Here is a 22,046-nt window from a genome sequence, read left to right on the forward strand (position 1 = left end):
TGCGTTCCTCTGAAGATCTGCAACATACATGAGCTGCTCAGTGATCTGAAACTTGTCTTGCCTGCTTTCATGTATTATGAAGCACTTAGTATGTGCACACAGGCTTATATGTAATTATAATACGATGCAGCATTATCTTAGCTTTTTTGAGATAACTGCTGTTAATTTTTTCAGCTTGGACTATGTTCCCCCACTCTCACCCCATTGATGTCCAGTCTATTGTCCAGTGAAAGTATTGTGAAAGTAATGCAGAGAAGCTGAAGAAAGGGAGGACTGATGAGTAGGATAAAGAGCATTTGAGTTTGATTCCATGCATTGATTCCCTCTTTGCTCCATGTGTAGAAGGTGAAGAAGGTCTGCAAGTAAGCGGAGACCTGTATTGTGCCCCTCCACACTACTGAGGACTTGGTATTTCTGTACCTTTCTTCTGTGCTGTGTGGCAGCACTGAATCTGACTGCAATGGACAGAGGGTTTGCTTGCCATATGCTTAGATCATACAGCTAAATCAGGGCTTGCTGCTGTCAAGATGGGTAGCTGTACTTTCTCTTTTCAATCCCAAATATGCATTCCTATCTTCCTTCTTTGGTCAGCCTTATGTTTTCTCTGGCACAGTGAGTCTGTTCTGTTAAACTGTCAGGAAACTAGCTCTATAATAAAACTTAATCTTTCTAGTCTTGTCTCAAAATGATGTTCATCTCATCACATCAATGCTGGTGACTACTTTAGCTATTTTATTAAACTACATGATCATGATAGGTCTTTGTGAATTCAACTTACTTTTGCTTAGCAACTTAGGGAACACTCATAAATTCAGCTCAACAGACCAATGTAGGGTATACCAACCTGCTTTTCTAGTATTTTTACTTTTCAGTACTGTCTTGAATGGCCATAATTTGTTATAATAGACAATACTGTTTTATAAAATCAGTCCTTCTCTGTTTCAATTTTGATTTCACCCTCTTCTCTGTACTGTCAGATTTCCAAGATAATTATAACAGTTAATCTGAATGTTGGATGCATGGTTGCATCCAGCTAACTTCTTGGAGAAAGGTTTGAGACCTGCTGAACAAGTTTTTAGCAATAATTGTAATAGCCAAGCACTGTGAATGTAATTTTTACCAGTTTCAACTTCAAGGGAAATTAAAAAAATCACCTGGACCAAAACCCCTACAAACTTGATTTCTTAGCTTCCCTGAAAGACAGCAAAGCTTAGGCCTTGCCTCCTTTCTTTGCTTATCATATGTAGAATTGTTTTTAATTTTACTTATGTCACATTTTCTGTAATATTATATTAATAAAAAAAAAAAGTTCCATAGATCTTTGTAACTAAATTGTTTGAAGTTGTATCATACTGATGGGATGGAGAAAATTACTCCTGTCACATGCATGAGAATCCATCGATCAGACAAACTCTAAAATCAAAATTCTTATGAACTGGCATTTCTTGCAGATCTTTAGTAGTAATAGTGCTGTATATTTAACTCAGTGGTGTGTCAAGGATGTAAGATGTACCCTCAGCTTCACTATCTGTCAGGGAAAAATTAATGTATTTTAGCTAAAACTTTTTCATGGATGCTTTTTAAAAAACTTCCTATGTGGAGTAAGTCTAATTAAAGTTAGACTTTTCTTATTGTGGTTAGCAGTTGTCTCTTTTTCACTTCTGATGACACTAAGATTGTCCTAGTAAATATATCCAACTGCTTGTCTGTTATTTTTAGTTCTCTGGGAGAAAATTTTAACAGTACTAATTGCAAATAGTGTCTTATAAATTTCTTTTTAAAACGCAGTATGTAACAAAAAGATTCACAAGAAACTCAAAGCCTGAATTTTTAAGGTGTGTTAGTCATTCAGACATTTTAAAGCTTTTAAATTTTCTTCAAAGTGAGCATTGATTTGGAATGTTAATACTGCATGGAAGACACCCCAGTACATAAAGTATCTATGAAAGATGTCTTTGCAACAACAAACCCAAAGAAATCATTAACAGGGAGTCTCTTGTGATATTAATGCATTACTTAAAATATATGGAATTTTGTGTGTTAGTGGAGTTACCGGCCATGTCAGAATTCAGTTCATGAAACTAAACCACTCTGGTTTAAATCATAAAACATATGGAAGGAAAAAGCCACAAATTCATGACTTGTTTAAAAAAAAAATCAGTTTTATTGTTAGATGGACTTTTCTGTTGCATTTATTCTTTCATACTCCAGTTACCAATCTTAAATTCTAAATTGGATGACGAGATTAAAAATAGCTGTCACAGTTATAGTCATCTACTCAAGATTTATGAAGCTTTTCTGTCACATTATATCTAATTTGAAACCGTTTGCTTTCTGTTTTCAAAGAGTAAAGGAGGTTTCACTCAATCTTAGTAGAATTGTTGCACTGCTTTATAACACTATTATTTAAAGTCTAGGTATTCATGGGGTTTTCTTTGATTATTCAATTTTCTGATAATGCTGACTGAGTTTTCCAGTTCTGAACTGGTACATATTCAATATAGTTTTGTGGGCAAATTATCAAAATATGGTTTAAAATATTTCACAGAAGCTTTTACTTGATAAATAAGTATTTGTTGACCTTGTTTTTATTTTGAAAAATATTTTCCTTATTGCTTTGTGCTTATGCTAACTTCATAAGGTCCTAAAACAAAATGAAATATTTGTCCAAGAACCATTCTTCAGTGTAATCTCTGATAAATGTGTGACACTCTTTTTTTCCTTATAAATAAAGTGTACAAGTAAAAATACTTTAATGAATTTTAAAAGCTGTTCATAACTTTTCTTATTCTGAGCTAAATTAAATGCTGTAATCAGAGGAATAGACAAGTTAGAAAAAATGGATTTGTTCTAAGACTACATTAGAGATTACTGAAGTGTTTAGAAGTAAAAAGGGCAAATGATTTACTCAAAATTTAAGTTCACAGGACAATGAGTATATTAAAAAGTAGCTTTACCTTTCTTTGGGAGAAGAGAGGATAAAAATGTTTCGTTTGGGTTTTTTGGTTGTTGGGGGTTTTTTGTTTTTCCTTTTTGTTCTAGGTGTTTTAGGTTTTTTTTTTTTTTTTTTTTTTAAGGGAGAAATCCTCCCAAACTTCAATTCCCCCCCCTCCCATTTTTTTAAAATGTTACCATTCTTCTGCAGACATTTTAATAAAAGGAAAGGACTTTTGTATACTTCAGAAAACGTCTGAGTCATTCAGACTGGTCATGTTAGAAAATGCTCTTCCTTTTTGATAGTGGCATCTGAGCCTCAACACTGTCACATAAGCCTACCTAAATAAGTATTTCAGAGCAATGACATATCTAATTATCATACTGGAATACTTTCACTTGAAGTGTAGTAAGCAATTTGTTGTATTTTCGAGCTGTGTTTGGCTGACAAGCTTTAAAAAGAGGTGTTTTAAGGGGATTAAAGAAAGATTGGCTATGGGGAAATGCTGTTAGAGCAGCTACTGAAGAAGTAAACCCCTGCTACTTCAAAGATTAAGAGTTGGACAGAGGGCTTATCAAACCTAATGATTTTTCATGAAGTAGTAATTACTTCTAGGTATGACTATTTGAATTCATTGTTTTTGTCTTAAAGATACTGCTGTAAATGCTTGATGTTCTTGTTAAATAAATGAAAAAAAAGTTGTTGGCATAGATAGTAACTGAAAAAATGGCAACTTCCATTTGATATATTTTTTTTTAATCGTTTGTGTCTGTAGGCATAAGATTACTTTCTTTGCTGTGCTCATCCTAATGTAATATCTTGTTCCAGTGCAAAAACTTCTAATTGCTGTTAGGGCAAAAATAGCTAGATTATATACCCTCGCTTCCTGCTATCTGTTCTTCTGCTCTCCAGAGTATTGTAAGTGGAAGCATCTGCAGGTGGGATTTGATTTTGTGTTGGTAAGTGTGTGTGTGGTGGTGTGTTCTTTTTGTTTTTAAAATCTTTATATGCTCCTATTTCGTAGGAAAGATGAGCATATTGAGGATACTGATTAGTATATGACCATCTATGGCCCACCCTCCATTCATTATTTGTAGTAAAGTTGTGACATGATGACTTTTTTGGAAAGCAGAGTCAATATGAAGAATGGATATGAGTTTATAAGCTTAAGAGTTAAATCTTTTAGATTACTATCATGGTTTCATATTTTAGAGGAACGTCCAGGCAGGGAGTTGAAAGTTAATGAAAAATTTCTCCTGTTGTATCAGTACCAAGAAGCCTGTCAAAGAGTCAAGATGTCTGACAGAGATGAGAATGGAGCCTATAAAATGTCATAGCAGAGGAGCTGTGTGGAATTCTTTGCTTAGATGTTTCATGTGAATAAACTTCCCAGATCCTGTTTTATAGAGAGAACCAGAGGAATTCTTTGAGTTTTGTTGTCAGAGGTGTCTAGAACAAATCTCTAAATCAGTAAGAAATTTCCAGGTTCAAATGGGACTAATCAAAGATTTCTAACAAAAGGAAACTCATGTTTCTATAATGTAGTAATATTTCTTTATAGACCATGAAATCAACTTTTGTTTCATTAATTTAGTTTTATATTATGATTAAATGCATGTGTTATGGAATTGCTGAGAAGATGACAAACTGGTATAATTGTGCTATTTCTGCTGACTGGTGAGCAGAATTGCTTCTTAGACTACAGGTTGTCTGTGCTGTCTGTTCTTCTGTAAAGTTTACTCTACATCATTTTTCTATTACCAAGCGTTTTCCTTCTCTCCAAGAAAGCCTGTGAATTAATAACAATTACTCTATTGTTTATGTGATTATTTTATTTTATTTTTTTTTTCTTTGGAAGCAGTGTTTACTGTGAGGGTGTGAGATACTAGAAGTGGTCTCCCCAGAGAAGCTGTGAATGACCCTGGTGGTAGTGTTCAAAGACAGGTTGGTAGAAGAAGGTGTCTCTGTCCAAGGCAGGGGCGTTTAAGGTAGACAAAATCCTTAAGGTCCCTTCCAAACAAAACCATTCTATGATTCGATACTGTTCCACAGTCTTACTTGTGTTCTACTTGGGTAATTTAGAGCTTAATACGGATTTTCTTCTGGCCCAATATCCTACTGTACTCTATATTAAATATTATTTTATTCTTTCATAGACAAAAACAAGATCAAAACTTTTGTCATTAGTAATCAGAATAAGTCAGAACTAGCTTTTCTATTGCCTAAATATTTCATGTTTTCAGTTCTCAGATTTGTCTATTAAATTGCAGTCTTGTCATTATCTAAGCATTTACCAATAGCTCTCTCAGCTGCTTGCCTTTTGTTTCCTCAGAGTGTAGAGTACTTTAGGAAAAAGGATTTCCCCATGTATATATAAAAAAATTCTGCTACTTTAAAGTCCTGTGTTTAAGCATAAAAATATGACTTCAGATGTGGATTTAAATGATCTATTTTTGAAACTTTTTTGCATCTGTATGTCTGTTTCAAAAATTTTAAATGCATCTTTCTGAAGGTGTATCTTTCATGGTGCTTAATGCATACTTCCAGAATTTAAAAAAATTACATGTATTTGATAATATGACTGTTACCTTAAAAATATGATTCTGTTAAGTTTGAAATGCCTTTTGTGATTTGTATTACCTCGTTTTTGAAGGCAATTAAGAAATTAGTAGACTTGCACTGTGAGAAAGTCATCAGAGGTTAGTATTTTATTTGAAACTACAAACTGGAAGTGTTGAGTCATGGGAATAACTGGCAAAACAAGATCTTGAATAGTGATAGCAATAGTAAAATGAAATGAAGAGAAACAAAGATTTCTGTAGGTGTAAAAAATGAAAGAATTGTGAGGAAGGAGAAGATTAATTATAATTAATGCATTTCTGAGAGAGACATGTATTCCAAAGGGAGCAGCATATTTTAGTTCTGGCTTTGTGCATTCATTTTGCTCTCCCTATCGCCTCCAGTTATAATTAATGATCATCTTCCTATAGTGAAGCAGCACAGAGGTGGTTATACTTTTAGATCTAAATCTTCTGAAGCATGCTTTCCAACAGACTGGGAAATTAATGGTATTTGGCATCCAAATATCACAACTTTGCATGCTTATTATGAAGTAATTCACATGAAGAGGAGCTAAAAGAGAAAGAATTACTTAAGCAGTAACAGCATGCTGTACAAATGTCAGGAACGTAGCATCCAAACACTGTTGTATAGATCCATAGCATCTCAAAGTGTAAGAAAAGAATTTGAAATTAGGTGGATCAGTGCTTTAAACACATCTGTAAACAACTTTATGTCTTAATTTCAATGAGGTATATGTATAGTTACTGCTTTATAGATTTCATATCAGTTCTAATACAATTTTCAGAAGTTTCTGTGCTAAAACTTTTTAATTCATATAAGCTCTGTTTGTAGTTTAAATGTAACCCTTTTTTTAATCTTAGTCTTCATAAAGTAGCCTTTCCATCAGCATAGGGATTTTTGTGTTTTTTAATGTGGGAAATTTGAAATTTTTACTTTCTACTTTAAACTGTGGAAAACAAATTATAAAGCAGAAGTGAAAAATTAAGTTAAGTTAAACACAATAATGAAAAAAGGGGGGAAAAGAGTACCTTTTTTGCAAAACAATTGCATTATTTTGTAGGAACAAAATACTTAATGTTCTGATAGCGTATTGTTCTGATAAAAAGTAGTACTTTAAAAAATATTAATGACTTATGAATCCTCTTATCAAAGGTATTTCTGAACTAATTCTCATGCTCTGTCTTTAATTTGAGATAAAAATTTACTTATTACTGTCCAGCTGTAATTCAAAGACACTTTTCTTGCAGTAACATAGGGGAAGAAAAAAAAGCAGCATACTCTTCTTTTTTTAATAGATGGAGCAGGTTTTTTTCCTAGAGGCTGTAGCATGTGGTATAATTTCTTTATCTTGATGATAAGTACCTATACAGTATGTAAAAAAAAATAAAAAAAAAATCTCATTACTATAACAAACCTTGTGGCTTTTTTTGACACAGATGCATGTGTAGCAATTTCATTAGGAAATTGTGAATTGCAGCAGATTAAGATAGTTAAGGAATGCACTAAGAGATTAAGCAATGTAGGAAGTAGTAGTACTGTTCCTTGTGCAGTCATAGTTTGTTGTCCGCAAATGTTTCTTTTAATTCAGTATATACAATTGTGCTAAAAAGTACATATAATGGATGGTACTTGTTCTGTTGAAAATAAGGCAAGAATGAGAGATACATGTCGTTGTTTATTAGCCGTGAACGATATGGGAAATCATAAAATGAGGCATTATGCTATTTTGATTAAGAAGTTTGACAGATATTGCATAGTTTGGATTTGCACTATCATGAACTTGTGCATATGCTGTCATTGAAAACCCCTTGTTTCCCCTGCTATCCATTTTAGTTGTTCAATTCAATGACAGCAATAGGTTACAGTAAAAATTTCTTCATCAATGGGTGAACTTACACTTACCATGTTACTGTAAATGGTTGCATGGCTTACTCGATAGTGGCAAATCTGGCAATCTTTCATTGCTGAAAAAAAATAAACTCTTGAATTTTTATAGGTTTTATATTTACATGCAATTTCTAGGATAAGTTTTATTGCTTTTATATTTATCTAGGTTAAAGTTGAGCCTTTAGCTTGGTTATCTAGGTAATTTATGCAACATAATACTGTTTATGGGATTGTTCAAAGGAGTTCTCTTTACCTGCTTTTTAATATTAAGTAATTTCATGCAAGTCAGTTTTTTTTTTAAATAGTTTCAAGTAAGAAGTATTCAGTAGTTTTACAATTCACCCTTGCATATGCACATACATAAACTGTTTTTTTAACTTGTCAGTACGTTTTTGCCATTAATGCAGTTGATATTTTTTAACCCTGTCCAAAAAATAACTTTTAAAGTCTACATGAATTGGTAGATTTTTTGAAAGTTCTTCCGTTTCAGGAAATACAATTCTAGATTGTCTCTAAACTAGACTTGTAATCAACACCATATCTTAACACAGGCTTTTTAGACTTGGTGTGACAACGCTATGGTTTACTCTTGCCCTATTCTTAGTGTTGTGTGCTCTGCGTATTTGTGTGTATGTGCAAACATGAGCGTGAATATTTACCAAAAAAGGATGAGCACAGGCAAGGTAATTAAAAAATATGATTTGGGAAACATGTTCAACCTTTAATCTTTCATTTTCTATTCTCCAAGCACCTTTTGGATTTCTCAGGAAACTCCTTTATCATGCGTTCTAAGAAAATGCTCATCAGCATCCAGTGCTCATCGTGCATACTGGATGCTAATTACCAGTCGTGTAACTTGGTATCACGTGCACCACTTCTCCCTGGAAATCTTTCTGTTGACAGCAGAAAACCTATTGAAATGGTTGCTCTTAGGAGAATTTGTGCTCAATGTTGTGTTCTTCATTGCTGCTAAAATGAAGAGCTGTCATCTTAAAAGCTTCAAAGTCTTCCTGTTTCACAGGATGTGACTTTTACCTTTTTTTTTTTTTTTTAAAGTAAACTGCATTTATTGGCCAATTTGCTCACCTGTAAGAGGCTGCCAATCTTGTATTTGTCATTATGCAAGTTCTGTGGGTCAAAGGCCTGTTGGTAGCACCTGGTTTGCTTAGTTCTCTTTTTAACCTGAGCAGTAATCTCAGTCTGCAGCCTATGAGGAACTATGTTTAACGGGCAACGTAAGACAAGAATTTCCCTATTTTTCAAATAAATTTACCATTCTTGAAGCAGGCCTGTTTCTGTGTAGATACGTGCAGTGGGGTTATGAGCAGAAATTCAGGGGAAGTTCTGGACTACTCTGTGTGGGAAAAACTGCATTTAAAGTCTAGTCTAGAAAAAGCCAGAATAGAAGAATCTTACTGTTGTGTTGTCAGAGATGGTGATTTACCTGTTCTCCAGGTCAAAAGAGATTACACCATTCCTCATAGACAGTAAAAATGCTTAGATAATTAATGAAGTAGAATTAATGTTTAAAATCTTTGTCACATGCTTCCTATTGTATTTTAAGGCAATTGTGGCAGATGAACTGTAAACAAGTGTAGGATTATGAAGTGTGGAAACAGACAAGTCAGCATTACATTGTGTATGTGAGAACATGACTGTTAATAGGGGAGTTTTTGAAATGCAGTAGGGTTATGTTTACCTTACCTGATGAGATGACTGAGGTGGTTTGTTTTGTTTTTTAATTTTTCCTTTGTGAGAGCAGTGTCACAGAGAAAGGGGAGTTTTTACTTCAGTGATTAATCATTAACAGCTCAAAAGCTATTTCTATGAGATAAATATGTAAATAGGATTTTTTCAATGAGAGATACTGAGGTGGTTGTGTACATATTTAATTAGATAATTGTTGCTGAAAGAATTTACATTTAAATGCTTTATTCTGATCCACTTAAAAAAAAAAAAATCCTTAGTTCCAGTGACTGAATAGCTGATTTCAAAGGCTTTTAAACAACTGAGTTTGATGTGGAACATGTAAGATATTCTACATGTGGAAATATTACTGTGCACCTCTGCATCCCATTGTAGAGTTTTGTAGTTTGTATACTTAGCTGGTGCCTTCCAGGTTAGTTCTATCTGAATATTCATCTAAAGTAGATTTCATCAAAGTGAACTTTATACAGACAAATACTTTTGCATGTACAGTCAGAATGATTTCCTTACACCTCTGCAAGAGCTATATAATTTGAACTATATGGTAGTAATTTTTTATATTAGAGAAGCAATGCATTTACACTATGTTAGATGAGAAATTATTTACTTAAGCGTTAAAAAAAAACGTTAAGATGTTCAGAGAATTAACTTCTAGCGTTTCTGTGTATTGTTTTGCATGTTATGGCAGGAGTGTTGGAAGTAGATGACCTTTAAGTTTGCTTCCAACCCAAACCATTCCATGATTCTATGTTGGCTATGTATAAAGAACAATAATAATAATCTTACAGTCCAAGTTTTGGGCTCTAGAAGTGGATCATTCCACTATGCGTTTTGTCTGCTGCTTCCCACACTAGTGAATCAATCCAAATTTTTGTCTGGTTCAGATTGCAGAGACAACATTTCAAGATTAAAAACCTAAAATGAAAATACTAAGATGACATTGCTTCATTAAAACTTAGTTTAATTTGAAAGAATGTATGCTTTATTTAATAGAGATATTTTTTATATAATCTTGTCCAGTATAATGAAGTAGTAAAACTATCAACTTACATTCATTACTTTTCCACTTTATAAAGACTGAGTATTGGTGTTGGTGTAAATAACAGCTTTAGAGAAATTTTGAGTGCAAGTTGCTTTTTTTCTTGGTTGCATTTGAACACAGTTGGGCACAGATGGCTATTTGAATGCATTCAGAGGGCCACCGATTACTTTAACAGTATCATTAACCCATTTTAATAATGTCATAGATTTTAGTTATATTCAGGGCATGATTTCTTCATAATTAAAATTCAATCTGAAATCAATATTTTCCAGTTAACAAAAAATTGGATTGTATGATTCTGCCTGTAATGGCAGAACTTTTTCCCCATGATCTGTACTGAAAAGTTGAAATTCAAGCATTTGTAATAAGATATCAAATACATCTAACAGAGATCAGATATGAACATTAATTTTATTGTTTTGAACAGCTTCCACCACAATAATCAACTAGGCTTAGTCTCATATTAAAACCTGTTTTTAATGGAGTCAAACCATTTTCATCTGTTCAGCATATTTATTTTCTACTGTCATTGGAAAAATAATTCCAGAAGTTGCTGTAATTAATTTTCCTACTTTTCCTTTTATCCTTATTTTTCTTCCATTGACAGTGGATCAAGTTTAGAAAGTTTCTCATTCCTTTCATACTGTGTGTAGTTTCACAAGTATACACTGGGAATGATTAAAAAACAGCTGATACCATGCTCACAGCAACGCACATATTCAGATCAGCATGTCATTGACTATATGTTACGGCAGTTTTCCTCCAGGCAACTATTTCACTGTCTTTTGCAATTACATAGATAACACTATAAAGATCTCTGCAGGAAACTGAAGAAAATTAGAAATGTTGCTGTGAAACTTTGTAATCAGGAAATTTTATGCAGTGATCTCTCCCCCCCTGCCCCCCTTGATATTGATATAAACACACTGGCTTGCTGTTTCCCCCCCATATTCTTGTTATTTAATCTTTATATTACTGTCCATGCAGATTTTGCTCATTGGGAATAAATTTAAAGCCATCTAAGAATAGAACCACAATCTGTTTACAAACACAAGTCTTAAATTGAAATAATATCTCGTGTACTTTTGGGATGGTTATTTTTTCTGCTTCTGTTGTTTGTCCTTAAATCCCTTCTGCTCTTTGTTTTCTAAATTTCTCTAGTGCATTTTATTTCTTCTTCCTAATAAACAAAAAAACTGGAAAAACAATGAGTAACATCCAACTTGATTGCTTTACCCTTTAAAACTGCATGGAAAAAAGAAGCACTTTGCAATATGTGCCTACACAAATAAACACAGTGTTGTGTTGAATAGGTAAACTATTTTTACATATTGTTCTGCCGACCATGCTTCTTAACTGGAGCTTGTTACAAAAACGAATACTTTTTTTAAATTTCGTCTGTCACATGGAAAAGGGTCATTCAGATAGTCAGAGTCAGTTTTGAACTGCCTCAAAAGTGCATCAGGTTAAGGTGAATCAATGCAGCGGAAACCATTATAGATCACGGAGCACTTGCTTGTTTGGTGGCTTTTGTGATGCTGTGCCACTGTTTTTAGATTTAGTGTCTGAAGGGCTTCCACAGTGTAGCTTCTTGTTTGGTGTACACCACATTTGAATCAAAAAGTAACAGTTAATGTGACGTATACAAAAATATGCTACTTAGCTGATCTAATTAAAAACTCTGAGCAATTAGATTTACTCTTTGAAATATTTGGTTACAGAGACAGTTTGAGACAGTTGGTTTACATAGGGCAGATACTACTAGCATATAATTGAAATACAATTGAGTTGTTTTACACCTTTAATTAGATTTTTTTACAATTTATTTTAAAATTTTATTATCTTACATTAGAAGAGTTGACTTAGTGATGCATGAGAAGCACATTTTGAATGCAAATTGGGCTGGAAATAACTTATTTAAAGAACATACAAAAAATCCTGAATATTTATTTGATATTTAAGAGGCTTATGAAAAGGAATAGAGATCAGTCAGTATAAACTGCAGAAAAGCATCTCTTCCAAAAGGAGAGACAAAATGAGAAAGCTGGATGTGCTTAAAGTGCTCCTTCTATTTCTTTAATACTAAAATTTGCTACCCTGTGACAATCACTTCCCTTAGTACTGCTAGCTGTACTGTTTTTGATGCCATCCGGGATGCTGTTGGCCATCTTGGCCGCCTGAGCACACTGCTAGCTCTTGTTCAGCCTGGTGTTTACCATTACCAGGTCCCTTCCTTCTGGGCAGTTTTCCAGTCACTCATCCCCCAAGCTTGTAGCATTGCATGAGGTTATTGTGACTTGAGTGCAGGACCTGGCACTTGACCTTCTTAAACTTCATACAACTGGTGTCAACCCATTGATTCAGCCTGTCCAGATCCCTCTGTAGAGCCTCCCTACCTTCCTCCCTACCTTCAGGCAGTTTAACACTGCCTCTGAGCTTGGTGTCATCTGCAGAGTTACTGAGGGTGCCCTTGATCTCCTTGTCCAGATGATTGATAAAGATTTTAAAGAGAACTGGCCCCTATGCTGAGCCCTGGAGAGCATCTCTGGATTTAACTCTGTTCTCCACCATTCTTTATGCTTGGCCATCCAGCCAGCTTCTTACCCGGTGAAACCCATCCAGGCCACGAGCAGCTAGTAAATAGAGTAGCCAAACCAGAGTGAAAAGAACTTTTTTTTTACCTCTGGAATAATGAGAATACTATGTATGTTCTTTTCAGAAGGACCTATGCTTGGTGAACATACCTGTGAAGAAAAATGGTTGTGAACATTGGAAAATGTTTCTCAAAAGCTACATTCTATTTTCAGGGGGAAAAGTAAAAAAAAAAATCTGTGTTTATAATTTGATAGGGGTGCTTTTGCTGTCTAAATTACTTCAGCCTTGTTTCTGGAATGGCTGTGTTTATAGCTTGTTCCAGATAATTCAGCCACAGGATAGGAAGAAAGTCTTGATGGCTGTTCAAAATTTTATTTCCATGAAGTGTAGATTTCTACATTTCAGTGGTCTGCATTCTGGGGCTCAAGTTATAACTGAGAAACAGGATCTTCTTTTGTTATGATTATCTGCTTTACTTTAGATTCCTGCTGTAGAGCAGGACAACTAATACGTAATCACTTGTTTTTCTGTGCTGGCTGTGAAGAGAGATGAAGATACTCACCCTCAGTGGTTAGGTGTATCTTCAGCTTTTTTGTTGGTTTAAATCCTGGTATAAGAATATAGCATGGAAGATTAGATTTTGAAGGAGAAGGACAAACATGAGGTAAGATAAGAAAGATGAGGAAGAGAAGATAAAAGGTCTTTTTCATATGTTATCTTTCATTCCCACCTGTAGAGGAGTTACTGTGTTGTGCTAACTTTTTTTTTTTTTTTTTGTTCAGAAATGTGATAGCAGTATCATGAAAAGAAAAGGTGCTCAAAGACAGGAAATTTGCAAAGGAACACAGTATAAGGAGCAGTAATCTCATTCTTTCAGCAAGTGTTTAGTGAAGTAGAACCTGAAGCCACTTCCTTGAGCGGAAATAAAGTTCAATATATGCTTGTGTTTCATATAAATATGAGGACCTCTGCTTTATTTATTTTAATTTCTTCTTTCTTTAGATATTGGGAGGCAGAGAGAGAATAGGTTACTACTTCTTCAGTATTTAAGGAAAAAAACTTCACAAGTTCATATGAAACTTCATCATCTTAAAATGACTTTTTTTTTGATGTGTAAAATCTAATAATTTTCCCTCTGTGACTGAGTACTTCTAGTAATTTTTCTGTCAGTGAACTTAGTAAAGGATATGTTGACATTAATAAAAAATGGCTACTTGCTCTGGACCATGAGGGACATTTCTCTTGTCTTCTTTATGATCTGCAGAACTGGCATTCAATCTGGATTAATTTTGCCAGATGTACATCACATTGGCAGCTTGTCTAATCTCAGTAAGGTATTTCATTGCTAGATGTTTTGGATTTTTTTCTTGATCTTGGCCTGTTTACCTTCAATCCTTTCTTATTATCTCAATTGTATTCAATCATCTTTACTGTGAAAAAAAATTTAACTGTTATGTTAGGCTTTTCTCTTAAAATTCTTTTTCTAAGGTGATTAGATTTAATAAGTGAAATTAATCCAAGTTTGTTCTAGAAGCTCTCTTTAATGAGGTGAGTCTAATAGAGAAAGTGATGGGAACCAAACAGATGTTACAGAGGAGTGTTGCCTCCCAGTTACTGCCTATACTACCCCTTGTTTTCCATAAAGCACTACAAGAATTTACTATCTGTTGCTGGGAAAGGAGTATGGTACTGATTTCTGATTTTATTTTTTTTCCCTCCTTTTAGTTGTGAGGCATATGCTGACATAGGGTAAGGAATTGCTTTCTCCTCACAAAAGGACCTACTATTAAAAAAATGTGCAGTGTGCTACTCACTTTTTTGTTTACTATATAGGCTGTTTAAAATCTGTTGGATTCTTCTTTGGTGATTTTCTTTTAGAAACCAGGTTTGAAAGATTGTACTCAAATGCAATGCATTTAATAACCAGTAAGTGACTACTGGTGCATTGTTTACAGTCCTGCTTTGTCTGAGTAATTAGCGTGACCTAATTTCCTTGTCCTGCTGCTATTAATATTTCACAATCCAGTACCATGATGCCTTAGAAGCACTCCCCCCCCCCCCCCATAAACACATACCGTGCTAACAAGAATTCTTTGGTAACATCTTGCCACTGGTGTCTCTACTAGAAGTGATAAAATCACCAGTGTGTTAAAACTGTGTTATAATGTGTAATGCTTGTGGTAGTTACCAATTGACAAATAAGTGCTTTTAAGGTAGCATAACCAAATGTGACAACCTAAAGGTGTACTTAGGCTTCTGTAATGACATACTGCAAAGCTAAGAGACAGGTGATAGAGGAGTTTTAAGATATTACATATTCTTGGTTTACTGTTTATTCTGTGTTACCTTGCAGTTGTGTAATAGAGGAAATTGGTTCTTTGGCATATCATACTCTATTTAAGTGGAATCCACTCTTGTCTCTTCTACACCTCCCCTGTGGAGAAGAAACGGGCTGGGAAAGATGCTTCTTTTTATTTTCATCTTGAGTAAGACACTGTGAGCTGCTGCAAGAGGGCAGCTACAACATTTACTCAGAGCATTCCCAACTTGTATTAAATTCTCCTCCAGGTCTGTATGTCAGCTTTTGGAGGTAGCTAGCAAAGCAGCACATTCTGTGTTATTTTCAAAACTGACTAATTCATATGCCATGATTTAAAAAATAAAAAAATGGCTTAGGTTGTAATATTTCAGTTCATAGCAAAATGTGAATTTCTTTTAACGCTTTTGTGTGAATGACTCTTTCTATAAATTGGACATTACTGAGGTTCTGTGCTTTTCCAGTTGAAAATCGTGGTTTTTTTTTTTTTTTTTATGGGATATCTGTTTCCTTTTGTCTGATTTCAAATGCTTGCTTAAAACCAAATCCTCCTTGAAAAGCTATGGTTAGCTTTCTGAAAAGTACTTTTCATGGCTTTTTCTTTTGTCAAAATTGGCAACGTATTTAACTGTACGTGATGCAAACACAGACATGTTGTGCAGAGATTGTTTGTACGTAGCTCCAGGGCTCTAAAAGTGCTTCTGGTGATCCCACTTTCTGGTGTGAAACATTTATAAGGAAGTAAATAATTATATATTCTAATTAAACTGGAATGATTTGAAATTTTTAGTCTGCAAGAAATTAAGTATTTATTAACATTTAAAGTCATTAGATGATACAGTTGAGCAATGAGTGATTCATTTAATCTCTGTTAAAGTAAATGTATATTGAAGTTTCTGACTGGAAGATAAGTGGTGGTTGTCTTAGTTTTCAATTATTTTCCTCATCCTTGATTTATTTATTCTATCCACGTCATTGATTTACCTTTCTCTCTTTTCCTGAAACAGAAGAGGAAGAAGTGGAAAATTTTGATGTTTCCAGTCTGCCTGAAGAAGTGCTGCAGAACATAGAAGCTGACAGTTACTGGTGCATGAGCAAGCTGCTTGATGGCATTCAGGTAAATTGATTTTTTTCTGTCTGTAAGTAGTGGATTTGACCAGTTAACATCATGGCCTTTTAACTAGTTCAAGGTTGTTGAGAAAAGCACATCTATGGAAAATATGAGAAGTGGATTTTTCCATTGCAGAAATCTACTTTGACATAGTATTGAGAGGGGAAAATGAAAAAAAGGAAAAGAAATTTGTGCAACTTTTTTTCATCAAAATATCTGGATGTTTCATGATGTTCTAGAGGAGAGTTGAAATCTCATGTTCTAGAGGCACGTTGTGTACCTCACCAAGCATGGAGAATGTTTACTCAAGTCTCTTGAGTAAAATAGCCTCTGTGAGGTGGTGCTTTGATTTTTTTTCTATCTGGAGAAGCTGTAAATGCGGGAACGATTTTTTGTGAAATGCAGCCACTTACAAACTAGGAATCATGGCTTTGTGTGTAGGTTTGCATTCTTCAACTTGTAAATTTATGAAGATCAGAGTTGTCTACAAGAAATAGCAAATGTGTAGCTGTATATCTTGAAAAAAGGGAGGGATCTGCTGTGTACTGTGGATTAAATGGGAGCCCAAACACTGATGTTTGATATTTACTTTGCAATGCTGATGCACTTCAAAGTAGAAACTCTGGACTTACTGGTTTACAAAAACGTTACTTGAATTGAATTTAATAAGCTTTAAGGTGCAATAAGCATCAGATAGTGTTTATCCATTATCTGTTTTTCAGATCTGTGCCATTTTGAAGCTTGCTAGAAAGTCAAAATAAGCTCATTTCATAAACTCTGAATATATGGTTAAAAATAACAGTCATTGTGTGCTTCTGGGTCATGGTGGGACCAAAATTTACCTTTGCAAGAAACGTGAGTTTTTCTGAACAGTGAGGATTTCTGTTTTGCACTGGCAACAAGAAGTCGGTTTTAGCAGTGTTTGGTAGGCAGATGTTTGCAGTCAGGGTTCATTTGGTGCTTTCTGTGAGCTGATTAGAAAATAGATTATGGTTACAAATATTTAGCAGATTGCTGCTTTGGCTTTTCTTTTTATGTTCATACCTTCTCATCCTGATTCCTTGCTTCTGTAGTGCAAGTCTTTTCTATTGAAAACTGTTTTGGTGACAGTAGAAATTGTTACATGGATAACAATTTGGTTGATTTATTCTTGACATTCTCTTAAAAGATGCAGTGATGGACAAGTGTTTCTACTGTATGTATTAGATTCAATCATTTTGATTAAATCCCATGTAGCTTTATTTTGAAATACTTTGGACAAATGCTTGAAAACTTGAGCTTTTGTTTCTCCAAATAGTTTTAATGTAGTGAAGACATGAGAGTCTGAATTTATGCATTTAGAAAATGGCTATTCTCCAATTGTTAATCATCCTAAATGTGTATAACCATAACCATAAGTTCCTAGGAATTGAAGCTGTACTTTGAAATGTAACTAATATTTTGTAGATTCTTTAATTTTATTGCATTTTTTTTTTCTGACGTATTTCTTTCCTTATGGTACTTACAATTTTTAGAAGAACTTCATCATATTCTTGCCTGTGCTTTGTATTTTAATATAGATGTTTCATTGGCAAAGGAATATTGGCTAGTGATTACTGTGAATTTAAACTGATAACAGAGTTCTTTTCTCACAAAAAAGGCTATAAAATAGAGTCCACAAACAGAAGTCTCTTTTTCTTTGACAGTATTATAAGTGTATTTCTCCAGGTTAAAATTCAGATGTGTAGGGACTCAATTTTTTGTGTAGTGTTGTTGAAAAGCAGAGTCTTCTCATGTTTATTTCTGTAAAAAAAAAAAAATTTGCTCATCTCAGTCTCTCAGAACTGCTACGTTTTTCATTTGTTTGACCACGTATCAAAAACATGTGAAAATTTATAAAGGAAGAAAAGTGAGAACTTGAAGTTGAAAGGGAGAAAGCCAAAAATGCAGGCCCTCCAGCTGTTTTGCCTGTTTCTGGAACATCTTCTGTCACAGACTGGCTGCTCTGTTGTGTGTGGGTTTTTTATTGAGTTTATTTTTATTTTTTCCCTAGAAAAGGAAGCTCAGAAAAGACATACTATCTGCTTAAAATTCTGTTTTTGTACAAACCCACCTAGTACTAATAAGCAAAATATTGAAATTGACTGTAATGGAATTAAACTGCATTGATGAAAATTCAAGCTCTTCTGTAAATGGAATGGTTAGCATTTAGATATATTCAGGGATGCACTTGTTTATCAAAAGCAGGCTTGGAAGGTTATGCTAGTGGTGCGACTAATGATGTTACAGTTAATTCAGCGCAACCACAGAGTGCTGCTGAAATGAAAGGATTTGCTTTTTTTTTTTTTTTGGTGGATTTTTTTTTTCTCTTCCCCCCCACCCCCATTCTTCTGTTTTGGCTCCCTTTTGTGTTGATTGTTGTAATGCTGGCCTCTTCTCCCAAGTAACTAATGTTGGGACAAGAGGTAATGGCCTCAAGCTGCACCAGGGGAAGTTTACATCGGATACTAGGAAGAATTTCTTTACTGCAAGAGTGGTGACTCATTGAAACAGGATGCCCAGGGAAGTGGTGGATTCACCATCACTGGGGATGCTCAAAAAATGAGTAGACGTGGCACTTTTGGACTTGGTCTAGTGGTCATGGAGGTGTTGGACAGAAGGTTGGACTTGATATGACTTTAATGATTCTGTGATATGACTTTACTCGTCAAATTGAATCGTCATGTAGTTGCAGGCTGAGTTGGTTGAGAGAACTAACCCAACAAGTAATCAGTGCATTGAAAGTAAGGGGATTGTTTTACTGAAGGGATGCCATCCATAGGGACCTTGGACAGCCCTGGGCAGTGGGCCCATGCAAACCTCAAAGTTCAACAAAGCCACATGCAAAGTCCTGCACCTGGCTTAGGGAAATCCCCAACATCTATACAGACTGGAGGATGATGGATTTGGAGCAGCTATGTGGAGGAGAACTTGGGCATACTGATGGGAAAAAAAATAGTTATGAACTGGCACTGTGTGCTTGCAGCCTAGAAGGCCAGCTATATCCTGGGCTGCATCAAAAGAAGCAGAGTCAGCAGGCTGAGGGAGGCAGTTGTTCCCCTCTAGTTCACTGTGGTGAGACCTGGTCCCCAGCACAACAAAGACCTGGATCTGTTGGGGTGGGTGCAGAGGAATGCTACAAAAACAATCAGAGGACTGGAACCCTTCTCTTAATGAGGAAAAGCTGGGAGAGCTGGGGTTGTTCAGCCTGGAGAAGACTCTGGAGAGACCTTATTGTGGTCTTGCAGTACTTCAGGAAAGATGGAGAGAGACTTTCTACAGCAGTTTGTAGTGACAAGACAAGGGATCATGGTTTTAAGTCAAAAGATGGTAGATTTCATAAGGAATACATTTTTTTTTATGGTGATAGACCACAGAGATGCGCCATCACTGGAATTGCTCAAGGTCAGGTATGATTATTTAGACCATCAGATCTAGTGAAAGATTTTGGTGCTCATGGTGAGGTGTTGGACTAGATGAATTTCAAAGACCCCTTCCAACCCAAACCATTGTACAGTACTATGATTCTAAGGTTGACTTGCATCTGGATGCATGATCACCAAATCCACTGGTGAAGGTCTTGAAACCTTCAAGGATGTAGACTGAATAATCTCTGGGGTTAACCTGTGCTCAATGCTTGATTGTTGTCATGTTGAAAAAGTTTATTCCTATATCCAGATGGACCATGTCCTGTTTGCTTGTGCTGTTTGTCTGTTATCCTCCCACTATACATCACTATTGAAAACTGAGTTCAGTCTTCTTGATGATATAGATTTTAACACACTTCTCTTAGTTGCCTCTGAAACCTTCTTTTCTTCAGGATGAAACCCCCCAATTCCCTCAGCTTCTAGCAAAGCATGTGTTCCATACCTCTGAGCATCTTGATGAACTTCTGCCCTTGTCCCTGCTTATTCATCTTTTTCTTGTATTGAGGTCCCTAAAACTGGATGTGATATTCTAAATGTGGTCTTGAAATACAAAAATCTTTACAGTAAAAACGATTGAACCCTGGAACTGTTTGGTCCGAAAGGTTATAGAGTCTTCATCCCTGGAGTTCAAAACATGACTGCACATAACTTTCAGCAGCTTGCTCCAGGTGACCCTGCTTTGGGGAGAAGTTTAACTTAGGTGGTCTTCAGAGGTCCCTGGCAATCTATGTGATTGCACAATGAGTTCTTTCATCTCATGTGCTGGGATGCTGCTGGCTACTGGGGCATTTTTACATGTAGGAATAATGTCTGTGCATGGGGGAAAACTAGAACTTATCCCATGAGTGTTTTTTCCACTTAATTAAGTAGATATTCCTATACATCCATTGTAATTTATTTTTTTTATTACTAAATTGTCCTTTATAACACTTTCCTCAACAGAGTCCTGTTAACATTCAAGTAGAAAGTTCATGCTCATCTATGCCACGTGAAAATGTGATGTTCATGTATAAAATAGAGTATAACTCTTCATTTTAACTTCAAGCTCAAGGCCAATAAAATAACCAAGGGGGAAATACATGCATTGCATAATAATCTAACCAGATGTACTAAAAATAGTAATAAAATATTAATTATTTGATCAGGGCCTGGGAATTTTTAGAATAAGAGGGAGATAATTAAAATCCAGGGACTGAAGTATACTGATGTATGTATTAGCTATTTCTGTGGTTGATTAAATAGCAAGGTTTATGGGAATCCTGCAAAGTTCTTTCTCACCCCTGAGTTATGGAAAGCTGTTGCTAACATGTTCCTCAAGTCTAAATTATGGATGGAATCAGTGTTGCTTGGAAAACATTTCAGAGATCTGCAGGAACAGATAAGTAGCATGAATATGCAGCTCAAATTTGAAGAGTATCATGGGTACCACAGGGGCTTCCTGTGCAAAGGCAGTGATAGTTTGTCTAAGATTTCTGAGTATGCATCAGCCTAGTGCTTCTGGTAAGCTCAGCTATTCTATCTGTCCTGTGTGAGATTCAGATCTTCTGAAACAATGATGGCCACAACAGGTACTTCGTATCGGGAATCCTTTCTATATTCATGCTTGAATGTCTGCTCCTGTTTTTCTTACATAATCATTTGGAGCAAGTATTGTTTTATGCTATTTGAAGCTTAGAATGAAAGAAAAGAAGACTCAAAGTAGAACAAGAGCCTAGATTTCTTTTTTCCTGTAAGCAAATTTTACCTTTCTTAATTCAACAGAATGTTCTTATATGAAATACATGTAAATTACTATTAAGAATGAATACCAAAATATATGCAGTATTATGTCATTCTGTGTGACTTCTCCAAAGGACCTTTAGATCTTCAAAGTCATGTTTGAAGTTTCTTTGCATAAGTTCTTTGAAGACTTTATTTGTAAATGAAGAAAAAAAACCCCAACGTTGTGTTGAAGATTACTAGTAAGTGAATAAACTCAGGCAGTAGAGTTGTTATAACTACAAACTGTTGGAGTGTAATTAACGTAACTGTGTTACGTTCTTTTGATTTGACAGTAATCAAAGCATGTCTGCTATTGTCTGTTCAAAACTTGGAATAGTTAAAATGTAAGAGAAGCATATCTACTATGGTTTTCTAGAATGACTCTGAGTAGATTGAGTCTGATAAAGACTGTGTCATGGTGTTTGATGATCTGGTCTCAGACAGATTGTTTCAAAGTAGATGCTGAAACCATCGATGTACTAAAATCTGAGATTTAAAATGTTGACATTTTAGATTTTTTTGAATGACTGATCCTTCAAACTAGTCTACACTGAGGGTGTCCTGTCATTAAAATGTGCCCGAATCATCTAGCATCAGCGTCTACTTTGCAAAGTATAAATCATACATTGATTTAGAAGAATTCCAATTCATTTTGTTGTTTA

The 22,046-nt window shown here is 35.0% G+C and overlaps 1 protein-coding gene across 4 annotated transcripts in view; it reads left to right on the plus strand.

Moving 5' to 3' along the window:
- Positions 1 to 22,046, plus strand: part of TBC1D22A (TBC1 domain family member 22A) — a 151,732-nt gene that overhangs the window by 32,046 nt on the left and 97,640 nt on the right. For 3 of the 4 annotated variants that reach the window (XM_054399624.1, XM_054399626.1, XM_054399627.1), the window contains one exon: positions 16,074 to 16,183. In XM_054399624.1, coding sequence (XP_054255599.1) covers positions 16,074 to 16,183 — 110 coding nt within the window. The remainder of the gene's footprint in view (positions 1 to 16,073; positions 16,184 to 22,046) is intronic. The other variant, XM_054399625.1, reaches the window with a different exon arrangement.

The sequence above is a fragment of the Indicator indicator genome, chromosome 3, assembly GCF_027791375.1.
Source record: "Indicator indicator isolate 239-I01 chromosome 3, UM_Iind_1.1, whole genome shotgun sequence".
NCBI lineage: Eukaryota > Metazoa > Chordata > Aves > Piciformes > Indicatoridae > Indicator > Indicator indicator.